Source organism: Corvus brachyrhynchos, unplaced genomic scaffold (assembly GCF_000691975.1).
Source record: "Corvus brachyrhynchos isolate BGI_N302 unplaced genomic scaffold, ASM69197v1 scaffold115, whole genome shotgun sequence".
NCBI lineage: Eukaryota > Metazoa > Chordata > Aves > Passeriformes > Corvidae > Corvus > Corvus brachyrhynchos.
In genome coordinates, this window is record NW_008239553.1 from 19,915,553 (window position 1) to 19,939,493 (window position 23,941).

A 23,941-nucleotide genomic window follows, 5' to 3' on the forward strand; every position below is an offset into this window, starting at 1 on the left:
AACATGACAAACACAGCACTGCAGGACAAAATTCTCCTCATCTATCTATGACCAAATTAATATTTAATTGTTTTATGCAAAATGACACAGGACAAACAAGCTTCTTTTCAGAACAGCATGTAGATAGGGCTTCTCCTGAGAGAATAGCTTGGTTCATATCTCTTATGCCCAGTCTGACAAAGTGTCCCATGCCCAAAATCAGTGTCCTAACTATTGAGCTCACAAAAGGGCTGAGCAGCTTTAGTTCTTACTTCAAAGAGAGTTTCCAGCTGAGAGTCAAAGTCAGAAGTACGTGCCTTTCCCTGCACAATTAACCTTGGCCTAGTCTTGATGAATCTAAGTCAGTGACTAAGTTGTGCAGAACTGCACTTCGTTGGAGTACAGCCTCATTTTATCTGCTTTATGTTTGCTGGGATTTGCTCTTGCTATTTGGCATGATGTCAATGCTGTATTTGCAAAACAACACTTACTCAAAGAAAATTAGAGAAAGCAAGTGATCAGAGTTGAAAGGTTTTTTTGGAAGAAGTGTTTGTGTTTCTGGATACAGTGATCGCTGTTCAGCTGGTCAGATGATTTAAACTGAAGAATTCGACATTAGTCAACAGTTCTATTACAAGACTCCTTGTATAAGCAATGCCTTCTCTAATATGGAGGCCTCTCAGTAAATACAAAAGTAAAGTGAAATTAATTTGTGCTCAGCCCCCAAATCAGGGACCATTTCAGTCTTATTTTCAAGGGCTTAAAATGGTTTGGTTGGCCACTCAACAAATCACATTTGAGTGAGAAAAGTTGTCAAGGTGTTCTTCCTCTTCCACACATTTCTAGAATGAACAATTCTTGTTATCATATGTCCTGAGTCATAATAACAAACATTATTGGAAAGTTACAAAAGTCCTTAAAAAAGAAAATTAAGTTTAGCTCATTTGTTTGTCAGTCCTTTTCCAGAGAAAGGTACCAGGGCAGGCATTTTTTGAAACTCATATAGTACTTAGTTTTTCAGCTGAAGATATTACCATTCATTAGTCTTACTTGTTATTTTTACTGCCTTTATTATCAAGTAAAGAATAGATACAAATTTTAATAAAAAATTCATCAAGAATTTGTGATCTGTTGTTTTAAAATTGACAACACTGAAGTTTGTTATAAACATTTCAAAAATCCTTTCTTATACCCTTTATATATTAACTATTTTAAACTTAAGCAGGCTAAGAGAGATTTTCATATATCCAACACAATTGCATGTTTTTTATTAACACACTCCTGTGTGATTCTTAGTTAAAACTTACTATATATAAAGTGACCAACCACCATTAATGAATATTAAAGAAAATTCAAATTTCTGTATTATATTTTGACATCAAATAAGAAGAAAAAACTAAGAAGTCTAAGAAATCTTTCAAAATGTAATAAGTTTCATTTTAATTGATCATTGTAATAGCACACAAGAGGTAACAAAATTAAAAGGCTATTAGTGATCACTGTTCCAAAAATGCACTTTACTTCCATTAACTTACATGATTTCAATGGAAGCACATTTCAAGTACAGCTGTAAATATTTTTAATCTTTGACTTTTTCTTTTACAGGAGCCCCTAAATGTTATTGATCCCAGTTTGATGGATCTAAATGGTCCAAGTGAAGATGCACTAGAATGGGATGAAACTGACATAAGTAATAAGCTGATCAGTATTCACGAAGACTTAAGTGATCCTGATCAGGAGCTCAAGGATGATCTAAACCAGAAACCTGCTTCAGAAGAATGTGGTGATAATGATGTGAATGAAGATGAAAATATCAGTAATCGTGGAATTCCTCTTTATTCTCCCAACATTACTTCCCCTCCAAATCCTCACATCTATCAGGTCTATAGTCTTCATAATATTGAATTATCAGAAAAAAAACATATGCCTTTTTTGAAAAAAACATCCAGACTCTCGGATGTAATGCAGTCTAACATTTTAAACAAAAGTCTTAGCAAAGACTCATCCTTTTCATCTACCAAATCCCTGCCAGATCTAATAGGAGGGACCACATTGGCAAAACCATGTAACTACATGTATCAGAGTGGAAACATAAGCAGGCATTCTGAGAGTGAGAGTGGGATAGTGAGTGAATGTGATACAGAAACTACTAATAATTCAGAAATTTTTTTGCTAAATGATATTGAAAGCAGTCAGAGTAATCCTGAAATAGGGCATGTGGAAAGTCAAGTGGATGATGTAATAAAACCAAAACTAAAGCAAGATGAAGAAGATCATACTAGTCTTTCAGACGATTTCCAATTGGCTCCTTCTGCATATTGTGGAAGTGAAAATGATGAGAATTTGGACAGCATTACCATGTCTAACCCTGGTTGTCTAGAAGAATTGCAAGGAAAACATGAAGTGTTTACATTTTATGATTACTCATATCTTCAAGGCTCCAAATTCAAATTACCAGAGATAATCAAACAATCACAGATTGAAAAGACACATACAGAGGGTAGTTTGTTTCATGACTTTTGTTTTGACAAAATACCTGGCAAATCTGAACATAGGTCTGGAGAGTCACAACCAGATGGGTTTATTCATGATCATACCCTGGCAAATATCTGTGGAGAATCAGATCCCAATTCCTGTAAATCCACAGAAACTGTAAGAAAATTACCTGTTACAGAGAATATAAGACAGGTTTCAACTTTATCTCATAGTTCTTCTTTAGAATCTCTGTCTGTAGTAGGTGATTTGTTCAGCTCAGGTATTTTTAAAAGTGGAGATGGTCTTCAGCGAAGCACCTCTTTGGAGAGCTGGCTGACTTCCTACAAAAGCAACGAAGACCTTTTTAGTCATCATGGCTCTGGAGACATAAGCGCAAGCAGTGATTCTGTTGGAGAGCTCAGTAAAAGGACATTAGATCTTTTGAATCGCTTAGAGAATATCCAGAGTCCTTCAGCTCAAAAAATAAAGCGAAGCATCTCTGATATAACACTCCAAAGTAGCTCTCAAAAAATGTCTTTTACTGGACAGATGTCTCTAGATATTGCATCTTCAATCAATGAAGATTCAGCAGCTTCTCTCACTGAACTTAGCAGCAGTGAGGATCTTTCTCTCTGCTCTGAAGACATTGTACTACACAGAAATAAAATACCAGATTCAAATGCATCATTTAGAAAACATCTTAATAGATCTGTAGCTGATGAGAGCGATGTCAACGTCAGCATGATTGTTAATGTCTCCTGCACTTCTGCTTGTACTGATGATGAAGATGACAGTGATTTGCTTTCAAGTTCCACCCTTACCTTAACTGAGGAAGAGCTAGGTATCAAAGATGAAGATGACGACTCCAGTATAGCAACTGATGAGGATATTTATGAAGAATGCAATTTAATTTCAGGACTTGATTATATAAAAAATGAACTCCAAACCTGGATTAGACCAAAATTTTCCTTGACAAGGGAGAAGAGAAAAAGTAACCTCAGTGATGAAATTCAGCGCAGTAAAGAAGTTTGTAATGAGACATCAAAAGCCACAGATACATTAAACATTGAAACACTATTGAATGGTTCAGTACAGAAAATATCAGAAAATAATGGCAATAGTAAGAATATACCACGTGACCGTGAAAAAGGGACAAAGAGTCACCCAATGAAAGACATCTCTCAGGTTGTGAAGGATCAGCTTGTGGATGATATGGAGAATGGCAATGTTGAAAATACTCTTGGCAGTCAAAAGGAAGGTCTTGTTAAAGTAGCAGCAACCCTCAAAACTCATGCATCACTTGATGTCAGAGAAGCTGAAAATGAATGTGGTGTCTGTGAAGCATTTACAGATAGTTCAGATGATTCACATATGGATGGCAAGGAGACTGTTCTGTCCTCAGCTGGATCCAGAAGCTCTCCAAGAGAATGTCAAAGTCATCTTCAGCCTGATCATCACTCTGTTCCTTCCTCTCCTGCAAAAAAGCCTTGCCTTGAATCTTCCTCAGAAATTAATTCTGTAGGTGTACAGGACACAGCTTTACAGCCATCCTTACCTAATTGTCAACAGCATAGAATAAATACTGAAAAAATTCCTGATTGCTGTGCAGCCTTGAAATCCAGTGAAGTAGAATGCAACGCATCAGCCAATGGTCTTGATTTGTGCTGTAACTGTGAATCGGCTGATTTTGATAAAAAAACCATGGAAGATGGCTCAGTACACAATTTTGTGAGGGAGATAATAGACATGGCATCAACAGCTTTGAAAAGTAAGTCACAACCAGAATGTGAGTCATCTGCTCCAGCTTCATTAGCGCAGATCAAGGAAAAAGTGTTAGAACACTCTCACAGACCCATCCAGCTAAGAAAAGGGGACTTCTATTCTTATCTTTCACTTTCTTCTCATGATAGTGACTGTGGAGAGGTAATCAAATACATAGAGGAAAAGAGCAGCACTCCTGTGCCACTGGATTTCACAGATGAGAGAGAAAATATTGAATGCTTCTTTGAAGCCTGTCCTGAGGAAGAACGGGTTGAGCAGCAGCAGCAGTCTATTTCTAATGGTTCTTCTGAAGCACAAGTAGAGCAGCAGCAACCTATTTCTAACCCTATTTCTGAAACATCTGTGGAGTCACTAGGTGAAGTGGCTCCAGAGTCATTAGAAGTTAAAACTTCTTCTGAAGGTAGGGATTTATCTTTCTTATGTGGGGATGGCAATGATATAAATGTTCCAAATACTAACAAACATTGTGCATCAAGCAATTTGAAAAATGCTGATGATAATTTGCTGTTTTCAGATGGAAAAACTGAAAGTTTGGAAAAGAATTCTCCAGAAATTACCACTAAAGAGAATAGTGCAGGAAAATCACCTGGAACAGCAGAGAAAAAAGGATGTGTTGCTGCTTCTGAAGAGGCTTCAGCTACAGAGTTTCAGATAAAGCTTGGCCATTCACAGAAAAAGGATTTTTTGCATCAGAACAGAAAAACTCTTACTTGTGAAGAAAATCTCCTGAAACTTCATAAGGACAGACATATAAATATGCACAGATAGAATGTAACCCTCTCCAGGCACATAGATTATTCTAAAAACAGGTATGTACTCTACAAGTTGCACCTTTTTTTTACTTTTTTTTTTTTTAAACTTTTTTGTACAATGAAAAGATGAGTCATCAGCCGGGGCTTCTGTTTCATGATAGTGCTATATCATTTGTTTTGATTACACTATAATCCCAGTTTACATGCCACTAGTCAACAAATGCAGTGAATACTAATTGCTTTTTGCCCTTTGGCTTTGCACTGACTGGAGCTGCTCCCTTCTGGAACAAGTCTGCTATCTTGCAGAACCTGGGAATTCTTCAAACATAATATACCAGCCTCCTTTCCATCCTCAGCTGAGGGAACCAGAAACCAGCTCTGCTCATTGATGCCTTTCTCTGCAGTCAGCTGGTCTTAGGAGGAATTCAAAAGCATTTGATGAAGCTGAACTTCCAGTTCTACAAGAACTAATTTATTTAACTAGTGAGTTCTACAATATTTCCAGACAAATCATGAAGAATGGCTAAGCAGACTGGAGAATAGAGAGATAATAAGTCATCTCTTGTTGTCAGTTTACCATGCTCTAAATTCAGTAAGCCACTATTAAGAACACAATTCTTACAACACAGTGTTAGGCCAAAAGCTGAGGTTGCCAAAACAACAAATCTTTACAACTTCCTGAAAGTGTATAATGTGAGGGTAATGGAGATGGAAACTGATAGTCAACCAGCAGTACTGCAACCTTTGGTTCTATTTTGTGGTAAGCATTTTGAAACATGAATGAGATGGTGGAACCTAAGGTAAAACGGTGGTCCTGATCTCTACCAATGTTTGAAAGTGGTTCAAATCTGGACTTTCTGACCTAACATAAATGTCGAACAGTAACTGCACATTTAACAACAGATGAGGATCTCCAAAGCAACTTTTGGATCAGCTCCTAGCATGCAGCACTGCTCCTTTGAGTCTCACTAGTTTGGTGACCCAAAAGCCAGCACAGCTCTATCAAATGCCACTAGTCTTTGGAAACACTCCTCCAGTAGATCACAGCCAGAATGGCAACTCAAATGCCAATCCAATTCCAAATGCCACTGCTTGCCAGAAGCTGTAGCAAGGGAATTTCAATAAAACACAAGGCTAAGCATGGGACAGGTTTCCCTGAGAAGTTCTTGAATCTCCACCTGTGGAGATTTTCAAAATTCAAGTGGATGTGGCCCTGAATATTCTTTTCTACCTTTGAAAACAGCCTTCCTTTGAACAGGAGGTTGCACCAGTTGATGTTCAAGTTTCCTTCCAACCTAAGTTATGCTATGATTCCATGATGTTGCCAGGAGAAAAGGCTGTTATTCATCACTGCCCACGGAAACCATTAGTAATCTCCTGTTGCTAACCATGTAGCTGTAGCAGAGGATCTCATCCGATTTATAAAAAATACATTTCTTTGCTGCTCTTAGAGATCTAACTTCCTCATTTTTGATTTTGGTGTGTTATATTACTATGCTTTGGGCTTTTCATTTATTGGTTGTTTACCCAGCATTCACATTCATGTATATATATCTAGCAAAGCCTTTAGGTTATGACAACAATAGCTTGCCGCTATCTCAACACATCTCTGACTAATGCATTATCTTGGAACCATCATAGCAAAGAGGATATTTCTGGAATGGCTTTGAAATAGGCTATCATGACCTGCTGATTACCAATTAGGTTAATACTTGGACACATCCAAACAACTGGAGAAGTAATGGAAATCAACTATGAATTACAAAAGTCATAGATGATACTATGTATTCTAGAATTAAATTCAATGGATTAGGTGTATATAAAAGCCTCTATCTGGAAATTGAGATGATGACACAAGTCTGAGGTTGTTAACTGAAAATGATGGAAACATAAGCGTTCCAAGTTACTGTTTTATTAGTTTTCTTATTTTTTCACTCATTTTTATAATATTATTTTGAGGAAGAATGCTTGCTGTAGTGAGTGTGATTTTATCCTTGTTCTCATTCTTTCACTGATGAAGATAATGACATGTCTTTTCAATTTATCAATACTTTTCCTCTGAGGATCTCAAAATACTGCATAAACTTACCTCACTCTTCAGACTTCATAGTTACTTGCATGATAGCCAAATGGTTTTATTTATAAGACTGGATATAAAAAATATGCAGTTTGTGTGAGGACTAAGATTGGACATGCAGAATAGATTTAATAATGAATGTCCCACAATGCAATAAAATATAATGCAGAATCTGTATACAACAACTTAATAGGGTTATGTTATAGCTTCCACTTTTGCCCAGGGGTTAACATATTATTTTAAGAGAACAAAGCCCTTCACACTACATTCCCACCTTTTCTACACAGGAAGATACACTGGTTCTTAACTTGTACATATAGCATTACTTCCTTGGGAACTATGTACTGTATCATTCCCAGTAGTAAAGTTCTAGAATACATATAGTTTATCTCTGACGCACCAAAAATAAAAATATGAGCTGCTAGGTTTGGTCTCACTAAAGTCTGAGCTCCCTTCCCCCATTCACAAGCTTGATGCTTTAGCTTCATCTCTCATGCTATGGGGAATGAATTACAGAAGCAATCTATCCTAATTTGTTAACTTATTCAAATAACAGTTATTATACTTAACTATGCTAAAGATTATCTTTTTGGTGGCAGATTGTTTATTTTTTGATGAGGCTAATTACTGATTTTCCAAAGGTAATTTACATTTATTACTAATACATCTTTTAAAATGTGACAGATAAATGTTGTTCCCATAAGTGTATTATGAAAAAAGTTACTATTTAAAAACACATTATTTAATTTGAAAGATAAATGGCAAACACCATTATTTTTCCTGAAGCACCTGTGCTGTAAGCTCATTTAAATGTGTAATTCCATGTGTAGCTGCAATACTTAGAAAGAAAAAAATCTATAGTATATGTGTACCTTAAATGTATAATGAGAATTCAAAGCTGAAAAAGGCATGGTTTCAAATGTAGGTTGATTTTGTACTGTTTTAGTATTTACTTTGGCTGTACAGGAGAATAAAACTAATAGTGAATAAATATTTTTGTCAAATATTGCAATCCCGTTGTTTAACAGTGTGCTACAAAAAAAAAAACCAAACCATTGTGGGAAAATTATAACAATTCTATGGGCAGGCTCAAAAATATCTCTGACAGTGCTGACTAGTCTTTCACATGAGCCAACATGGAGTTCTCCAACAGAGGTGCTCATAAAACTATGCTGATTTTATTTCTCAGTTAGGGGTCACCTTGAAAGATCTATCTGCACATGAGATCATGTGATCTTCTGCTGTCACTGTGACCCATGACTCACCAACTGGGATGGGAACTTTCAGTTACAAATTCAATATGCATAGAGATCAATACATTCAGGACATTTATGTGTTTTATCCAAAGTCTTTTCCAGAGGATGCCTTAGAATTCTGGGTGTAATCTGTTAGTTCTTACAACTAAATCCAAAAAGCTATTTCCTTACTTCTGTAATTTAAATTTAGGTTTTAACTTAATTTAAGGGAAAAATAATTTACTTGCACTTAAGAAAACTAAATTGATTTTATCTGACAGTGCTGCAATATTAGATAGAATATTCTGCCACTTATTATCACCAGGAGAAACCCAGCACTGATGCTCAAAGAGCCTGACTGTTATTTCCTGCTCTGCAATAGATTTTTTGTATGACTTTTTCCTTCCTTGTCTCAGTTTTTTTAGCAACAAGATAATGAGAATAATGATCAATGGGACCTATGAAGAATAGCTTATTTACTTAAAAGTATTTTGAGATCCACAGATAAAAGATGGTGCATAAATGCAAAGGACTGTTAGCTATTTATTTACTACAGAAAAAAAAAAAAAACCAAGTTTACATAATAGTTATTATATATTAATTTACTTTTAGAGACTGGAACTACAATAATAATCTAAATGTTTGCTTACTTTTTTTTTTCCCTAGAGATTTTTATAGGGAAGTAAATAATATAAAGTTTCTTTATAGAGTTTAAAACAGTCTGACTTTTTAGCTCCTTACAATACCCGATTTTAAAAAAGCTAAATAAAGAGAGAATCATGTATTGAAATCTATGAATTACATAATTTTTGAAAAACTTGACATAATCCATCAGTGAGACTTTTCTTGCTCATGCCAGAACTGTAGAAAGCTTTTGATACAATCTTCCCCTTTATTCAGATCAGTTCTTCATTAATATCTAAACAGATGGTTGAGCTTTTCACTATTTTCAAGTAAGTGTATTTCTTGTATAAATGTGGAGGAATGTGGTCAGTTACAGCAAAGAGGATCAAAGGAGATGGTAACTGGATAGATCCAGATATTCCTGCTTAACTTGGAAGGCACATAATGCATGTCTGGAGTGCCTCCTAGGAAATGCCTATGAGATGTACTTTGCACTAATCTTTGAGCTGTATTCTGACAGTTATTTTTTCATAATTCTCATCATAAGCCAATGCTCTTTGTTGAATAGCTTAACTCTAAACTCTGAGCTGGATAATTCTGTAGTATGCAAATTCAACTCATTGCTGGTACTAGAAATGTCTAAATAGCTATTTACAATTTAAAATTGCAATGATGACACTGACAATTCTATTCACGGACCACTTCTGTGACAATCTTTTCCTCCTCTCCATTGAAGTCCCATTATATATGTTTGCACAAATATTAAAATAATTGTTGGATAGATCTTTTTGTTGCTTGACTTTTGAAAATTTCTATGTTTTCATTGGTTGGTGCACTTCTGAGTGTGCTGAAGGTAAGTTTGCAGGTAAGGAGGAAGACAAGATCCAGGGAAAAGGTCTGATGTGATGAATACCCTTGTTTCTTTAGAAAAACAGTCTTTATGAAAATCAGTGACTTTTCTACATCAGTTCATTTTTTTACACTAACTTGTACCTCAGGCTATTAATAGTCATTGTTTGCTTACTGTATGCTTCTGCATTAAAGGCTCTGGCATGTGACCATTAATGGCTATCTATTATTGTTCTGGAAGACCTATGTTTGGAAAATAAAACTTCATTTTCTGTAACCTACTATTACTTTTTTGTTTCCTTTTAGAAACTTGGCTGCAATTCAGGTGCAGGTTCATCCTGTAAACCCTGGGATGACCTCCAATTCCATTGTATCACTGCCTTTCATTAGACTGACTCCCAAGACAAATTTTTTTTCCAAATGTGGTTTGTCCATGTTGGCTTTGTGGTCAGGCTGCATATGCTATTCCTATTTCAGTGATCATTTTTATTGTAGCAAGGCCACTTGCTTTCATATGGATTCCACTCCCAAGCTACCTCTAATGACCTTCCCTTCCTAAATTGGATGCTCCTGTGCTACTTATCACTGGTTCTGTTCGTTTAAGTTCTATAGAATTCACGATCAGCCTGGTTCATCTTTTCAGAATTGTACCTGTCAGTACTCTTCTATTTTATGTAACAAATTTAATATTTATCTGTATAATGCATAAGTTTATTGAAACTATTTTGCTTTTAAAGTGACTATTTTGTTGGATTGCAGCAAAAAGAAGTCATTGGTCCTCCTGATTCAATACATCTAAAAATTAAGCAATTAAAATAAATGGCATTTTATTTATTGAACTTAAAAATTTAATCTATGCAACACTTCAAGAAACAACTACATAGTGTTGTATATTAGAAACTGTTGACATTCTACTGAATTAAGTATTGCATTTTGGGTTTTTATGCTTCTTGAGGTGGTAATGAGAAAAAAAGTTTTTAAAAAATGTGTGCCTTGCTGTATTTCTTATACCATTTATTAAAAAGCTGCTTTCACAGTAAAATTATGTTGGTTTGAAAGGAGGAAATAGCAAGGTTAAGATGTGTGAATAATTTCTGTATATATGTATAACCAACTGCAAACATTGATGTATAATGACAGTATAAAATGCTTTCATGTTTGTGATGTCCAGTGATGTGGAAATTATAAGCCTTAAAATCATTAGATTGCATGGTAATTAGAATTGGCATAATAAACATAGTTTACTGGGGAAAAAATAAAGCAGAATTGGTGATCTGTTTTACCTGCGTTCCAAGCACAGAATGCTTTATCAAAATTCAGAAGAATATGGTTTTCTTTGCAAATATTTCCTAGAGATACATGACTTCTTAACTGGTAAAGATATGTATTAACTAACTCAGAGGTAAAGAACTTTGTCATTAAAGATTCTGCAGGTATTTTGGGCCAAACAAGGAGACACAAATATTTAGTATCTTATATAGTATTTTATAGGAATATTTTCATTGTTTATCAGTAACAGTTTGTTGTCCAATTCTTAAAATTTCATTCATTTACATAATTATATTGAATCAGCTCTCCCTATCTAGACACTCTAGCAGTTGGCTGTTTTGGTGACTTAGATTGTACATTTGAAGTGTTTTTATATTGTGCTAAAACTATTTTGAGTGGCCAAAAAAAGCCAGCCAGCCAGCTTTATAAGCTTAACTCTGAAAACATGGCATTCTTCTCCTAAAAACACTATTGGGAAGGAATGTCAGGGAATTTAAAAGACAAGCAATGCCCTCTGATGCCACCTTTAATCATTATTTTTCCAAGTATAAAAATGTTTTTACAAAAAGCTTCAACACTCCTCCTTTAAAAAATGTACATCAGTTTGACAAGCTTAGAGGAACTACACTGACCAGGAGATATATTCATACAACACTGAAGTAACAGGTATTTAAAAACAATCTTATGTTTTCCAAATTATTAACAGCTTCCTATTACTGCAAGAGGCAAATTATTTGTCTCTCAATTTAAATTTCCACAGTGTAGCCTTAGGCAGGTGTGTAGGGCAGCAGTAGCAATTCTAAAAGAATAAATAAGAAGAAGTATTTACTGTGTGAAACTTTTGAATCTGAGAGATTTCTGCACTTACATATCTTCTATCATGTGCAAGTCTAACAGGTTAACCTATAATTACCTAAAATGTATAACAATATAGCTAAAGACCACTTTATTATATTTGAAATATTTTTAAGATATATATTTATAAAATAATTCAAAATATAACTCCTAATTTTAGTAGAATTTTTGCAGTGACAATTATGTTCATTTATGAGTTATCTCAACCATGATTTTTAAATGATCTTGACAGAGGAATGAGTTTAAAATTATTCTTCTTTTCTCCCTATCTTTTTCTGGTTTATGCTGTATTTTTTTAAACTTACTTTGACTATAGTCATACCTTACACTGTGACAACAGGCAAACTCATAAGTCAGAGGCTTTTCAGATCTGTCATCTCACCCAACAGACTGTGCAGAACTCCATCAATTACTTGTACCATTCTATTAGGCCATTTGCCACAAATTCACTTTTTTCCTGGGGGAAAACAGTATTACTTGTCAAATCAATAAACCCCATATTCATCATACAATATCCGGAATATTATATGGTCACAACTCAAATTTCTGTTGTTCCTTTCCAAGAGACTGGAACATTTTAATTTCACCAGTAATCCCAGATCTATATTATTTGGTCTCATGAGATAAAGTCATCATTTTTATGACTGTGACACAAGACCCATCATTATCAAATACTCCGTTTTTGGCTAGAAGATTTACCCTTTTAAAATTTTTATTCTCAGAATTGACTTTGTTGTCAATAAAAATTGATTTCTAAAGTAAAACGCTGATGTATATATTCCACAGGACTGTTTCCTGTCTTAGCATAAGTCATGCTTATGACCATATTGTACTGGCACTTCTTGCAATTTTCTAAAGGAAAATATTGGTATGGTGTAAAACTAATGTTGATATTCCAAGAGTACCTCCAAGATCAGGCCATGCAGAGAGTCCTGTACAGAACTCATCATCTGCTGGTGAAATTCTTTTGTGGTGCAGAAGAATGCTGCAGGCTTTCTGCAGAATTTATTCCCTACTAAAGTTCCATAGGCTGCTTTTTATTCCACACACTCCCTGGCTCATGCTTGAACAACATCTGCAATGTGTGAGGAGACCATTTGACAGCAATGGCCCTGACACATGGATCTCCTTTTCCTGCCTACTTCACATTCCTCCCACAGAGAGCCAGAGCTCTCCAGCTCTAAGCAAAGGCAGTGCACACTAACACTAGGGCTAAAACACATGCCTGGGACTACAGTATAAAATGGTTTTTGCAATCATATTCATTTTAAATATAGATAGCCTTCTAAGCCTTGTTCCCTGTCTTTCTCACATAATGGTTTGCATTTTTCCCAAGACAAGTAAAAGATTTTTAGTGGAACACTGCCTCTCTACCACAGTACTGGTAAGAAAGCCAGGTGGTATCTCCATGTTCTTACAGTTGTTCGTGCTGCTCATTGTATACATATGTACACATCAGCATACAAACACAAGAAAATATACTGAAATTGTTCCTGTTTGGTTTGCAATAAACTCAAATAAAGAGTTACTCATTTAGACAACATCTCGACCTTCCTCCTTGGTAACAGGATGCACAGATTACATAGCCTTCCACACCACATATTTTAGCGTTTCGTTCCAATTCCCCTGTGTTGAGGAAAACAACATATTTTGAATATCGTGTATCTGGTAAGAGGGCTACTTTTGGTTTTTTTGTCTTTTCTTTTTTGGCCGGAAAACATCAGGAACAATCTTGTAAATTTTCTTCTGCTGTTGTGCACAGAAAAGGGGTTACTAATGTTTAGGCCAGACTGTACTAATACTTGGCTCAGGAGGATTAACAGGGATGTCAAGTTCTTAGCCAAGCCAATCTCCTTCACTGACAAATTTTTACAAACTTATTCCTAATAATAGCATCACTTTGAGAGGGATTTTGGCCAACAAATAACATCTGATCTATTGCCTTCAGTGCTGTATGTCTGATTTTTCAGTTGCCCTGTCTTTTATGCCTTTTCTACCATCCTGAAAAGCTTACATTTTTCATATGACTACTGTTTGCTCAGTAAATACACGTTCATCCCTGATATTAGAAATGCCTTAAAGGACTATGCCATAAGTGAACTTGGCATTACTTAAGTCTATGTACTGGAGGAATTATAAGTGCTCCAGTGCTTTAAAAATGGAATTTCCTTTGCAATAGCAAGTAGTATTACTTTATTTCTGGTGAGTGGAGAAATAAGCTAAGTTAAAACTGAAGTTAGAATTGTATAAATCAGTAATTTTAGAGTACAAATATTACTGTGATATCATAGGTATTGTCAAACTAATTATTAAAATTTACAAGAAATACAGAATTATATCATAATTAAAATTAAATTAAATATGGTATGAAAAGAACAGTTAGATAAGTAAATGTTTTTAGCTCTGCCTGATGTTGAGCCCATGTCTCTGTCACATTCTGGAAGTGGAAGGGAAAATAATCTTTAAAACACATGGAATATTTTTAAGATTTTTCTCTTTCTTGCAATTAGTGTAAGGATGTTTTGAATGCAGCAAGGATCTAGTTGTAGCATTTTCCAAACATTAGGAGAGTGACAGGGAAAGGAAAACATGTTTGACAAGATTTCAAGAAATAGTGGAAAAACACAAACTATTCTTGATGCACTTCATTTACAGAATGAAAAAATCAGACTTTGGAAGAACTGCTAGACAACATCAACTATATATTCCAAATCTTTTTTTTTTTCATGGGGAGATAAGTGCTACTGAAAATAACATGCCCTTAGGCAAGGTGGTATGTCAATTTCTCATACAGGCTATGGTGCATACATACCTGAATTTCTGCTCTGTAGCTCTTGAATAAAAAACCTGAATCTAGAATTCACTTTAGAGGGCATGGGTTTGGTTGTTTCTTCATAAGGAAGAGGACCAAATTTGAGCTGAGAAACATCTGCCTCTAACAAGCTTGAAAAAGAAATTGTAGCAAGCAGATCTTAAATAATACACAATGGCAGACAAAAAATTATAAGTGGAAAAGAAAACAAAAAAGCAATTATTCCATGAATCCTAGTAGTCCCTGCCAGTGGTTTAATCAAGAATACTCTGACTAGCATTATTGTAGTTCTATTAACTGATCATTATTTATCCTGACACACTGATGTTAGACAAATCTGTGCCTCTCTACAGGTTTTGCTTTACTTACCTCAAAGTAGGGCTATTCAAAGTATTGAAAAGATTATGGAAATGTCTTTTCAATGGTTGAAATGGTCTCATGAATCAAAAAACAACCTGATGTCATAGTTCTGTTGGGTTGCTATCTGTGCCAGCTTAGCTGATCAGTGCAGCTTTTGGCCATATTTTGTGGAGGCAAAGCCTTTAAAAAGCTTTTCATGCACATAGAGCTCAATTTTCCACTGTTAATATGACTACTAAAGAAAGCTTCCTCTGTAAGGAGTTTGCCTTAAATGGGCACACAAATGTTTCTCAAACCTGCTGCTGCTCATTTTATATATTTCTGCATCTTATCCCCCGGTCTTCCAAGCTGCACAGTTCTCCACTCATACCTTTTCTTCTTGCACAACTCAAGAACTAAATGAAGGGTTTGCAAAGTATGTTTGTAAGGACAATTTACAGGTAATGCTTTAAAAGGTGGCCAAGTGGCACCAGAGCCATAGCAGCTTGGAGAGAAGAGTAAGTGGCTGACAGGAGGAATTCTAAGTGCTTTGGTGCTTTAAAAATGGAATTCCCTTTGCAATAGCAAGTAGTATTATTTTATTTCTGATGAGTGGGGGAATAAGCTAAGTTAAAAGTGAAGTTAGAATTGTATAACTCAGTAATTTTAGACTACAAATATTACTGGAGATACATGATGCTGAAGCTGTGCCAACTAGGCTGGAGGGAGGATTCAGATCAGGAAATGTCATGCTGGCTGATAAAAGAAAAAGAAAAGAGAAGCAGAGGAGGAGGTGGAGCCTCAAGGATGGTTGATGGGAACTAGCTTTGGTTAAAATATTTGTAGAATGATAGGAGCATACACTGTTTTGAAACAGATTTATCTTTATTGCTAGACTTGTTATTGGAAAGTGTAAAGTGATACTATTCATGAATACTCATTTTTCTGAATCTGCTGTTCAGTTATGCCAAGCATATCAATCAGGTGTACCATTGTCAGTTAATTAACATTTGATTGCATTAAACACAGGGTGTTAAAGAGGAGGTTTCTTCTTGGAGGGGGAGGGGTATCTGTGTGATTTCTTTGGAGGGGGAGTGATGTGTTCTTAGTAATTATTGTCAGCTGTGAGAAAAGTCAAACTGTAATTTGTTAGTACATATTTCCATGCCACTCACCACTCTTTATGGCCACAGTAAGATGGGAAGACAAAGGCAGCAAGTATATCAGCACCTTAGTCCTCAGCCATACCATATAGTGCTTCCAGAAATAGAAATATTTCCTGTGTAGAAGTAGAATATGTGAGAAAGCCAAGGCAAGGCAGGGCAGGGAAAGGTGAGGCAAGGTGAGGCAAGGAAACGCAAGGAAAGGAAAGGGAAATGGGAGAAGAATGGAGGGAGAGGGAGAAGGAAATTTGATTTATGCCTATAGTATAGAACTATTTGATAGCATTTTGTAACATAATAGACATGATAGCATTCAAAATAATGAATGGTTTGGTTAACACAAATCTGTCTTTCTTCTTTTCCTAGCCCCACAATAACAAGTCACTTGTGGAAATGGACAGGTAGTGAATTCAGACATCATGGAAGGAGATACTATATTCCTTCACATGATAGATAATTAATCTGTGGAATTTCATTTTTTTCAAGAAATTATTGAGTCAAATAGTTTAGTGGGATTGTAAAGTAGTGTAAATACAGAATAGGGAGATGCGCCAAAAGAAGAGGGTAGTCCAAATGAATGACAATGGAGAGCAAACTTCATTCTCCATGATGAAATCTGTTGTCTGCTGAAAGGACAGGAGAAATTTCCCAAACTCAATGAAAAAATTACTAAAGCAAGATGGAAGATGTCTATCTTTCTCTGAGGTAATCCAAAATGAGACAATGACAGGCTCAAGACGCATACAAAATATATGGAAAAATGTCTGGATATCTTTTCCTTACTTGTCATTCCACTGTTGAAAATGAAGATGTGTTGTCAGAACCAAATTATTTCAATTATTTGACAAGCCATTGTGTTGTAGCATAAAAAAAATCACAATTATGATTTTGTGGATAATTATAACCAGCTTTTCATATGTTGCATTTAACATATACATGTTTAGCCAGAAGGAGTTGACTGTGATAAATTATAGGTCAATAAACAAAACACTCATATTTCAGGCCAATTGGATAACAATATTTCAGAAGAATAGACCTTCCTTAATCATATACATTGATGGAGGAATGCTCATGAGCACATCAGTACAACTCAATTCTTTCCATGGGGACTGACATCTTAAACTGCTCTACACAATGAATCACCTTGTCAAACAAAGTGCGAAATGGAAAACTGTTTTCAAGCTGATCTGATATAATGACATTTGCAACAACATGTTTTAGGTGATAAACCGATAATAATAATTATATTTGTCTTAGACTTTCATGGTACTTTGAAAGTTTTATGCAATAATATGCACTTGGGTTTTTTTTTCATTCAAGACAATTCTGTACAAGGACTTTTATTTCATGAGTCTTTAAAAGAAGCCCAGAGAGAAACTATGTTTTGCATGTGACTGGAATTCTTAATTTTTAAATTTTCCTGGGAAAAACCTATATAGTTTCAACTGCAAGCGAACTTGTATATCCTCACACAAAGATTCTGGTGGCTCTTTTAGGATATGATATACACTAAAATTATTTTGTTATGGTTTTTCAATGGTGATCAGTAGTACTTATCTTTACTGATCCTTACTATGACAGTAAACATACTAATGAAATATATCTTAAAGTATGTCTTAAGCTTTGTAAAATTAAAGTGATGATTGAAATTAAAATAATGATTAAAGTTCATGTTAATCTTAGAAATCTACATTCTAATAATTATTTTTTATTGTATACTCATGAAGTTTATGCAAGGACAAAAAAAATTCCTGGAACATACTTCCTGTCACTCTTGCCACTACCAGAACAATGCTCTTGGTTTGCCCTGTCTCACCTTCTGCAACTGGCATCTGTGAACAGAGGCTGAGATTTCATCAAAACAGATCTACAGCTGAGCCCTGGCTTCTGTGAACAGGAGCTGAGATTTCATCCAGCTCTTCTAAAAAGAAGTTTGACGTGACATTTTTAGAGGCATTAGAACTGCAGTTATTTAGTATCTGCAACAAACACATAGAGATCTGGTGCTGTGGAAAAATGGGCCTCTGGGGGAAAGCTTGACTTTCAGCACTGAATATGTGTGTTGTGCTGGAAAACAAAGGCTTAAGAATGTGAGAGAAACTTCCCAGACACTCTGGTGAATGGCAGCTGACAGTCTTTAATAAGAAAGAATGAAATCACAGATCAATTCCTTGGAAAGCAGAATTTGATAAGTGATATATATGAGCCAGCACATGGAGTAGAGTGATTTGGTGTGGCTTCTGCACAATGAAGGAAAAGATTTCTCAAGGTAGGTGTGGGCTACTGACAGAACTATTGCAGTGTCTATAGTTATATACTTGAATCTAAAACTCCACAGTAAATATATCATTACAATATTATTTGCTGAAACATCAGTATGGATAAAAATGTCTTTATCTTATGCTTCATTACCAGTGAGACAATACACCGAAATGTTAAAATGAACATCTCATTTGAATAATTTCCCCCAGTCCTTCTTTTGTGCCTATATTGTTATTTTTGTCTTGCACTAAAGGTAACAATACAGTAGTTTTTGGGAGAATATCTGTTTGTTATTAAAAGGTCAAAACAAACAAGCCCCCAACACTTCCTCTGTACTCCTTGTCTCAAATAAACACATTATATGTTTCCCCTCAGCCAAATTTTAAAAAGAAGCAAAACTACATAGTATAAAGTTCTTCCATTTATGGCCATCCACTTGTAAAAGTAGGTCTGAAGTCCTTAAGTGTAATTTCATTGTGACAATCTTAGTGAACAGAAGCCAAGCTCTTCCTACACAAGGATCCATAAATAGTGGTTCTGAAAAGGGAGCTCTTGCTGTTTCATCTACTAGTAATGTCTGCACCATAAAGCAGGCTACAGACGCTCATGGTTTGCTTTGCATATCAGGAAATTAGGTTCTCAACACAGAGAACATAGTTAGAATGAAAGGGGGAAAAGATCTTTGAGTATTTCTTCCTCTGCAGTGTTGGAAAATGGAAGCTGGATAGCGAGGTCTTGTATTCGCTAGGGCAAAGCAGTGTATAAATAAACAAATAAGCGGTGATACAAGATACAATAGGGGAAACTGGATGAGACTAGTTGCTTAAAAAAGGCAGTATTGTTATGATGTAAACCAATGCCACAGTGGTCCCATAAATAGTCAGTCTTTATGCTAGATAATTTTCCGTTACAGAGGTGAAAACCAGAAGCAGCTAATATGAACTCATAAAAGTGCTAATGAAGTGGGATGAATCTGCCTAAGGAATCAGATGGCCAGGACCTGTTTGAAGTGTGGCAAATGACAGAAAGAAGTATTGCAGCGCCTTTGCTTAGTATAAATCTTTGAACACCTTTGCATACTGTCTGCTTAAAAAAGGCATAGTGATTTCCTTGTGCTATAGCAGTTTCATCCAGACTATACTTCATCACCTGCCAATACTTTTGGCTAAGTAGCATTCTAGCACTTTAAATATGGTAAGCTTGCTATGGTGTTGCATATTACTTGCTATTTTTCATTATCTCATTCTAGACATAGAAATCTCTTTCACGGTTTGGTTAGAAATAGAAGGTTTAAAACTTAATTTATTTCATAATTAAATCTTTACTTTCTACTGTAGTAAATATTTTGGAAAAAGGAAATATAAATGCCTGTGTTCTAAAGAAATTTATCAATTAAATAATACATTAACTAGCTATATATTTTAATTTGCATTGTAATTTGTGATCATTGCTGCCAACACTAGATTTTGCAGAATTTAGGTCTTTTTCACAATTCAAGTTGCTGAATTCACAGTGCAATAACAAATGAAAAATTGCCTTTTAGTACTGGCTAATGACAGAGACCAAGTTTATTTGTAACATACCATGTATATTAGAATAAAAACATGAAAAAAATAAACAATTACAGGAAAAGATCTTTAAATAGATCTTACAGATAATTCTCCTAGATTAGATGATAGACTAGTACCTGGATTTCAATTCCTGGCCACTTGTGCAAGACTAAGCTTTTAATATTTCTTAAGACAAAAATGAAATTTTTATTGCAGTATTAACTTGTTTTACAATCTATGAGGAGTTAAGAGTATTTATATAAGACATTACTGAAAGGCTCAGTGTTTATTAGTGTAAAAACAGAAGCTTTAACATTTTTATATATTTAATACTCTGTGTATTTCTAGTGCTTGTATATGAACTCTGGGCAGCTGAATAATTTAGTAATCCCAAAAAGTGCACTTACTTTTCCTGTCCCAACCATTTGCTCTCACCATGGCTAGACAAGCCCATACTTTTGCAGAGAACAAAAAACTCTTATTCCCCTCCCTTTTGAAAGGTACAGAAAGCTGACCATAAATACACGGAAGAAAGTGTAAAGAAAAGTGTGTCTCAGAAAGGGGACTAGTGTGGGGGCTCCACAGCAATAGTAGAAGAGATACAGTCTTTGCTTACGCTGGAGCAACCTTGAATTTTCTTAAAATCAGTCCAGTAAGGCCAATATCCAAGTTCTAAGGAGGCCCAGAGGAAAAGGTTTGCCAGGCTATAATCTTTGTGGAAAAGTTCTTCCTTGACCTTTTTTGCCACTGTATGTCTACGACAGCACAGGGAGGTCAAAAGTGCACTAGTTGTTAGCACCAAAGATGAAGCTTAACCAGACACTGAGAGCAATGATTGTCAAACGGCTCCATTTGCAAGACAAGAAGTGTATCCTTGGCAGAGCAAGGGGGATGAAAGAGATTATTTTCTAGGGGTCACATTTGTTCTTCTTTTTTTGACCTCTCTCAAGTTCGCAAAAGAAGCAGTGAGAGTTTTCTATAGCAAAGAGGTGCAACAAAGAGAATGGGACTGTGCTTTCCTCATCTCTTCTCTGCTAGTCTTCCAGCCTCAGTTATGCCTTTCTTTCTTTTTCTTTCATAAGTCAGTGAAAGCATAATAACTGAATACCTATAATTACATTTTGAAGCCCTTCTTAGAACCTGGATCTGAATTTGGGGTGGAGTTTGGAGTTCTTGTTTGCTTCTTTTACTACCTTCCCAGTTTCTGTCTTTAGTACCAGTATGGCAGCCACACCTAGGAGCCTTACCCATGGATCTGTGAGATTCTGGAAAGGAACAAGCTGCTTCTGTTTTTCATTCTGAGCTGCCCTCTGTTTTTTTATTGACTATCGCTTGAAATGAACTAACCCGATTTACTTTCTGTTTCCCATAAACAATTTCATTCTGGGCACTGGAACATTGCAGGGGACTGGAGGGTTGCAAAGCCATGCATATTCATGCCTTAGTTGGCAGGGCCCCCTCCACAAGGGTACAAATATGAAATGTTCCATTTCGTTGCATTGAAGAGAGACCCTTAATAGGTGCTCAGAGTCCTGAAGACACTGCTGTGATACTAGAGCAATTTGTAGATGTACCTTAGCTGAGTTTAAACAACTTTGATTCCTCTTAGAAGCAGGCAAAACATATCCAAAAGCTATTCTAGTTCTAGAATGTTAAGGTCTTGAACTTGAAATAATAAGTAAAGTTTTGACTGAACACTGAAGTCTTCAGGTTATCATATATTGACAAGATGAATTATTTGTCAACCAAAATTATATGCCTTTTTTTTAATAATTAGTGAGTATGAAACTCGTTGCTTCTCTGCTCTTTGATAAAACATCAACGTGGTGGATAAATGAAGGGGTTATTATAAGGCACAGTGTGAAGTAGTTACTGATTTTTGCACTTCTCGACTGTGACCTAAAATTCAAGTTTGACCTCATTTTTAAAGATCAAGGAGAGGGGAAGAGAAGTTCTAAGCAGAGGTGGCTAAGAGATATGTTTCAAAGCAATTGACTGGAAATACAGGATAAAACTCCCTGAGTTATCACAAAAAATAACTATTGATTAGGTTTTCAAACACTCCTATCTTGACAAAGTAGTTAACAATTGAGATATCACTTGATGAACTTCCCCATAGTGGAAAGCTCAGATTGTGGCCAAACACCTCACAGCTATGCAAAAATATTTTTTAAAAATGCGGCAAGTCAAATAGTATCTAAGGCTAAGGAAAGAGAAGAAGTTCTGACAGTAATGGGCTACATTGTTTAAGCTTCAAATGGGATTTCACATACCTTTGCAAAGCTCTCTATCATAGGAATGCATTCTATGATTATTTTTCTTATGACTTTAACTTATATTTTACTGTCAGTCATCAATATTTGTTTAACACATGGAAAAGTTCTGTTTAAACATTCCCTCAAACTACTTGGCTAAACTTGCTATCCGTTGGGTGCCTCAGAGGATAAATTATTGAAATCTAAGCAGACTAATACCTTGTGCTTATTCCCATGTCTAACACAGAATTTTGCAGTTAGAATGAGCTTTAAGCCAAAATTTTATTCAATGGAAAACTTTGCCTACCTTATAAAGTGAATAGGTTCAAGTTGCCTCTCAAGTTTGGGAGGAGCCCTTAATCTCTAAATGCGAGAAGGATAGGCTGGCTGTCCCTGTGAGCCCAATGAGCAGCTTTTCAAAGGTGCTTTTCATAACTAAAACTCAAGCAGGCAGCTTCCAGATTACAAGGATAACCTAGGAATTGAAAATATCTTTACAGGTATTTTATCTTGTTCTTGAATATCTTCACATCAGCTAATGTTCTCCTGAAGAGACTAAAACATCATCTTTAATGGGACAAAACTGTCACTACTTTATTCCAATTTATGGACTGATTCAAAACATCGTTTTCCTGATAGTTAGAAACTTTCCTCTGATTTATTTTCTATGAACAAGAATCTCTGTCAACAAGATGTTAATGACAGTTATGATGTATAAAATATTTCATAGTTAAGACACAACATCTATCTTGTTTAATAAAAGATATTAAATGGGTGTTATAAGTCCTCCGTTTTGTATTTCCTCGTTACCTTGATTCTATTAATCCTTGCCTTCTCTAAAAATTGTACCCTACTTCTTCCTGTCAACAGCAACTATTTGTCTCACTGTTTACAATTCCTGTTAAAAGCTTAGAAGGTATGGCATTTGCTATCAAGATCGACAAAAGAGATTTTCCCCCTCTTTTCTTAGACAGGTATCTTCTAAGAAGCTCTAGAATTTCACGGTACACCTCTAATGTCGTAAAACACCTTTAAAAATACCCTCTTGTTTCATTTCAAAGGAGAAGGGGGGGGAAAAAAATGACAGAAATGAACCCATTCTTACAAAAACAAGATCTGAATAGAGAAATGCCGCTGCAGTGCTGCTGTAGACGCTATTGGTTCCCTCCACATTCTCTGCAGCTTTAAAAGCAAGAAAGATCATCATGATCTCGTTCAAAATAACTGAATGTAGGTCTCAAAACTGGGGATCTCAATCCATATTTGAGTCTTGAAACAAGAGAATTGTTTTTCAGAAATTCTGATCGCCCCCATTTAAATGACAGATTTCAAATTAGGTCATGTAGATTGAATTTAGGCTCCCAAATTTGAAATACCTAATTTAGGTGCCCCAAAGTCATTAAATCTGATGATCTGAGTGCTTTGCAGAGCTGTCAGAAGACTTTTAATTATCAAGGCCTATATTAAATATAGCTTTCATGGATAATATGGCTTGTGGATCTGCCTCCTCAGTTCTCTTTTACTCTCTCTTTCTATGCTTTTGAAATTAAAGATTATCCTTCATTATAGCAATGGAGTGTTAAGGAAAAGTCAACATATAGCTTAACACTACTGTAATACAAACTGCCTGTTGTGATATGGACCATGCTTCCAGAAATGAGTA

The 23,941-nt window shown here is 35.5% G+C and overlaps 1 protein-coding gene and 1 long non-coding RNA gene across 6 annotated transcripts in view; one reads left to right on the plus strand and one right to left on the minus strand.

Moving 5' to 3' along the window:
- Positions 1 to 16,309, plus strand: part of AKAP6 (A-kinase anchoring protein 6) — a 274,630-nt gene extending 258,321 nt beyond the window's left edge. For 2 of the 5 annotated variants that reach the window (XM_017741973.1, XM_017741974.1), the window contains exons 13-14: positions 1,585 to 4,636; positions 4,751 to 11,033. In XM_017741973.1, the coding sequence (XP_017597462.1) occupies positions 1,585 to 4,636; positions 4,751 to 5,004 (3,306 nt within the window). In that variant the 3' untranslated portion in view covers positions 5,005 to 11,033. Of the gene's footprint in view, positions 1 to 1,584 lie in introns of all 5 variants that reach the window. The other 3 variants (XM_017741970.1, XM_017741972.1, XM_017741971.1) reach the window with 2 other exon arrangements.
- Positions 1 to 23,941, minus strand: part of LOC103620845 — a 91,057-nt gene that overhangs the window by 31,433 nt on the left and 35,683 nt on the right. The gene's annotated exons all lie outside the window — the stretch shown is intronic.